At 51.0% G+C, this 4,187-nt stretch overlaps 1 protein-coding gene across 1 annotated transcript in view; it reads right to left on the bottom strand.

The window, feature by feature from the left end:
- UBASH3A (ubiquitin associated and SH3 domain containing A) overlaps positions 1–3,648 on the bottom strand; it is a 22,072-nt gene extending 18,424 nt beyond the window's left edge. The window contains exons 1-3 of the mRNA XM_081820055.1: positions 3,496–3,648; positions 1,375–1,428; positions 653–850 (exon numbers count right to left, since the gene is read on the bottom strand). Of these exons, the coding sequence (XP_081676181.1) occupies positions 653–850; positions 1,375–1,428; positions 3,496–3,608 (365 nt within the window). The 5' untranslated portion in view covers positions 3,609–3,648. The remainder of the gene's footprint in view (positions 1–652; positions 851–1,374; positions 1,429–3,495) is intronic.
- Positions 3,649–4,187: the final 539 nt, after the last annotated feature.

Here is a 4,187-nt window from a genome sequence, read left to right as displayed (position 1 = left end):
CACACACGTGTGTTTTATATCAATCATAAGCGACTGTTTAAATTATTCTGCAGGTTGCACTGTTTTTGGTCCACACCATGTTTTTGCAATTGACCCAAGTTGATGCGTACGCATCCGGTTAAGTGCGTCCAAGGGCCGTGCATGCTCATCACCCATGTGCGATATTTTACCCATCCATTCCACTGCCGGACACTGACATTGGTTTCTTTTTGAACAGTTTCGTAGCACGGTAATCAAGATCTTTGTACATGTTTCTTGGGCCCTTTGTATGTTTCCAAGGCACGGACCTGGATGTGGAAGTCCGTGGTGGGCGGCCGCATTGATACACACCCCAGACTGCAGCCAGGACAGGGAGAGACCCCCTTCCGCTCACCCGCGTGGACACTTGAAGCTGCTTTTCATTTTTAATGGCATCTTAATTGGCACTTCCCTGGTTAGCTACGGTCGGCCCACTCTGGGTGGAGCCTAGGGGACCCCACTGTCTCCCCATGTCTCGGTGGGACTTGTGATCTGCTTGGCTGAGTTGGTAAGTGGCAGGAAGTCACCTTGGCCCTCAAGGCAGTGGGTTTCCTTTGAAATTCAAATTTGGCAACCGACTTTAGAGTCAGCCCAGCGCAGAGGATTCTGGGTGTTTCCCTTTGTCTAGTAGAGGGGTTGCATAGTTTGCCCTTGGCCTAGAGTTTTGGGGGAAAGAAGGGGGTTCCCAGTGAGGACATGCTGGCCAGTCAGAGACCTACTGTCGGCATTTGCCATCCTGCTCTGGGAGGGCAGCCCAGCTGGCTGAGATCTGGTTTTTATTGCTTGATTTTTGCTGCAGTTTTCCAGAGCAGAGCATGCGGGGACTTGCCACCTAGGGGCAGAATGACAGCATCACGGCACATTCAGGCGGGACTGGGTGCTGGAGAACGGGGTGATCCCAGAGCAGAAAGCCGAGGCCTGCAGCAGTGGGCGGCTTGCGGAGTGCATAGCTGATTGATGGCCCCCGGGACCCCACAACCTGGCCCCTGATGCCTCGGGGGGCATCCACGACCAGCAGTAAACTCTCTCCCCATCAGAGGTAGCCTGAGAGAGTGGGGACCTCTATTTTATATCTTCCCTATTTACTCAACAAATCACGTGGCTTGCTTTCTTCTTTGATAGCCACATTTGGGTAAACTCAGATTTTTAAGTGAAGAAAGCCTTGTTCAAATTTCAATCTTTCTCCTCTGTTTGCCGTTTTAAATGTGGGTTCTTTCCCCCTTTCCTTCGGTGCTGGGTGGGCAGGCAGGGGCTCCCTCCCTGGCCGCCCGGCGTATGTGGGCACCTCCCCGTGTCCGCCCTGCAGAGCTCTCAAAGCCAAGTACTCAGCACATCTGCAGAGACAGCCCTACTCACCAATTGGATGCCTCTTCCGCTGTCTTTCTTCCAGTGGCTGCCAGGGCCTTTAGCCTATAGGAAAGCAGAATGAGAGGAGCACTCAGACCTGCCGTCTATTCTTTGGGGAAGCAGGAGGGAGACAGGGGTAGCCCTGCAGCACATGGGACCTTCAGGGAGGCCCCCACGAGGGCCTGGACTGCTAGATTTTGCAGCTGGACCCCCTGCCCAGGCCTCCGTCTCCATCTCCATGTGGCATCACTGTGGTTTCTGAAAATGCAGACCTGCTCATACCTCCCCTGCTCAGGGGCTCCAGCCTCCAGTCCTGGGCATGGGCTCCAACCACGCCCGCAATCTTGCCTCCTTGGCCAGTCCCCACACCCTGCACCAAAGCCAGGTGAACCCACTCTTGGATCCGCAAGTTGGCCGTGAAGGGCCGAATCCCTGGCTTGCCCACGTGCCTCCCTGCCAAAATGCAGCCCTGTGCCAACACGCCCTTAGAGAAATGGCACTGCTTCTTCCAAGCTTGGCTCAAGTGTCCCTCCTCCAGGAAAACCTCCCCAACCCTCCCAGGGGGGTGGTCGTGCAGCCCATCCTGTTTCCTCACCACACATACCGTCACTATGCTTCATCCATATAGACTTGTGTCTGTTTACCTCCTCTACCAGCCTGCAAGGTCCCTGAGGCCCAACGGTGTCATCCTCACCACTATAAACCAGGATATATATACACTGAATTAAATTTAACTGAATGGGACCAAATTGAACAGGATGGAGTACGGTTAAGATAACTCTCTCAGGAATTCAGCCCGGAAAAAGCTGGAGTTGATGAGCAAACCAACATGGCGCTGCCCCATGTTGCTATTGGTGAATACTGACAGGGATGACACTGGTTTCAATCACAAGGACTTCTGAGCATGAGTCTGCATCCAGCTTCAGTAGTGTAGTATAGGATGGGCTTTAGAAGGGCCAAGAGTGGGGTCCTGCCCCACCACTGCCTGAGTTCTCTGGTCTCAGTGTCCCTGGCTGCACCCAAGGGAAGGTGCCCAGGTTGGGGTCTGGCACACAGTTCCACTGCTTATTTCAAAGATCCTTGGTTTATTATCAACATAAAGGCAACAAAGTTCTGATTTGGGTTAGAAAAGAAAAGGGTGTAGCTTCCACGTGATTTCAGCCAATTTGCTCAGGGTTTTGTTATAATGTTTAAGGAAACTTTGGTCCCCTCCCCAATCCAAAGTTACTTAAAGGGACTTCTTTTTTTTTTTTTTTTTTTTAGATTTTATTTATTCATTTGACAGAAAGAGATAGAGCACAAGCAGGGGGAACAGCAGAGGGAGAGGGAGAAGCAGGCCCCTCACGGAGCAGGGAGCCCGACGCGGGGCTTGATCCCAGGACCCCGGGATCATGACCTGAGCCGGAGGCAGACGCTTAACCGACTGAGCCACCCAGGCACCCGTTAAAGGGAATTCTGATGCATTTTCCCATGTGAATAAGCCTGTGAAAAATTAGTACCCCATGTCCCTATCTGAGCTCATTGCTTTTAAGGACTTCTTTCTCTGACAGGATGGCTCTTAAGGTTAAAATTTTCCATATGGGGACCTTTTCCTTGGGTAAGCAGCATCGAGTCAGTGCTGTTCCGGCACTTCCTTAACCATCTCTTTCAATGATCAGACATTGAAGAGATTTTCCCTATAGATGAATGGTTTCCCCGCACCCTTTAGAAATATGTTCTTGATGGTGGTTCTTGCAACAGCTCCCTTCAACTGAGGGTCTGAAATACCTTATGGCGTCATCTCAGTCACTGAACTGCAGAGAGGGTACAACCAGGCCCAAGCTCCTCCAAACCCTGAAAAATGGGGGTGCCCCAGTAACACATGACTCCCAATTTTTACAAATGTCGGGGTCCCTCTACCAGCCAGCCAGGCAGCCAGCCAGCAGAGTTTGTCTTTAAAGGGCAAAGATCATGTCATTTATCAAAAGGAGAAAAAGGCCTTATTTTGAGACAGTAACTCGCACTGCAAGGTGCACCCCGTGGACAGGAAGTAAGTGCTCTGAGCTGCCTGCTGATGTGCGGCAGGGGCCAGAGGGGCTGGGGGACCTGGGACACACACCCAGGAGCCCACGGCGGTGGGACGGTACTCACGCAGTGTGTGCTGGGAAGCCCATTCCCAGGAGGGGGTCCAGGAGCGAGGGGGTGCTGCGGCCCTTGTGCTTGTTGGAGACCTTTGCGTAGAGCTGAGTCTCCCCTGCTGCCATCTCTTCCTGCCTGTGGACAGAAATGAATAGATAAAGCCAGAGAGAGTGAGACAGGCAAGGCTGCCTGAGGGTGTGAAGAAAAACCTCAACCCCTTTTGATCTTTCTGACAAAAGCTTATATCCTGTTTGCATGAGATGTTGGTTTTTCAGAATTCTCTTTGCAGGGTGGTGGGGTACAGCTCTCACCAGCCCTGTTTCCACATGGGGTTTGGGTTCCAGAGGTCCAACGTGCTTACCAGAAGAACAGGAGTTGGAAAGATTGACACTACTAAATTTTGACAAGGCTGTGCAATGCTTGGAACTCTTATTCGTTGTCCGGCCATTTTGGAAAACGTTTGGACAGTTTCTTATACAGTTCATCATACATTTGCTATGTGACACATTTGCTCTTCACTATCTACCAAGGAGAAATAAAAATGTGTGACCACGCGAAGACTTGTATGTGAATGTCCATGATGGCTTTATTCACAGTAGACCTGAACTAGAAAGAATCCAAAAGCCCATCAACTGGTGAATGTATATGTAAGTTATGGTATATTCAATCAATAAGTAGCACTCATCAATAACAACAACACACTG

Source organism: Leptonychotes weddellii, chromosome 1, assembly GCF_054177405.1.
Source record: "Leptonychotes weddellii isolate Sample4059 chromosome 1, ASM5417740v2, whole genome shotgun sequence".
Classification (NCBI taxonomy): Eukaryota; Metazoa; Chordata; class Mammalia; order Carnivora; family Phocidae; genus Leptonychotes; species Leptonychotes weddellii.
Note: the sequence above shows the minus strand (reverse complement) of the source record. Positions and strands in the feature narration are given on the sequence as shown.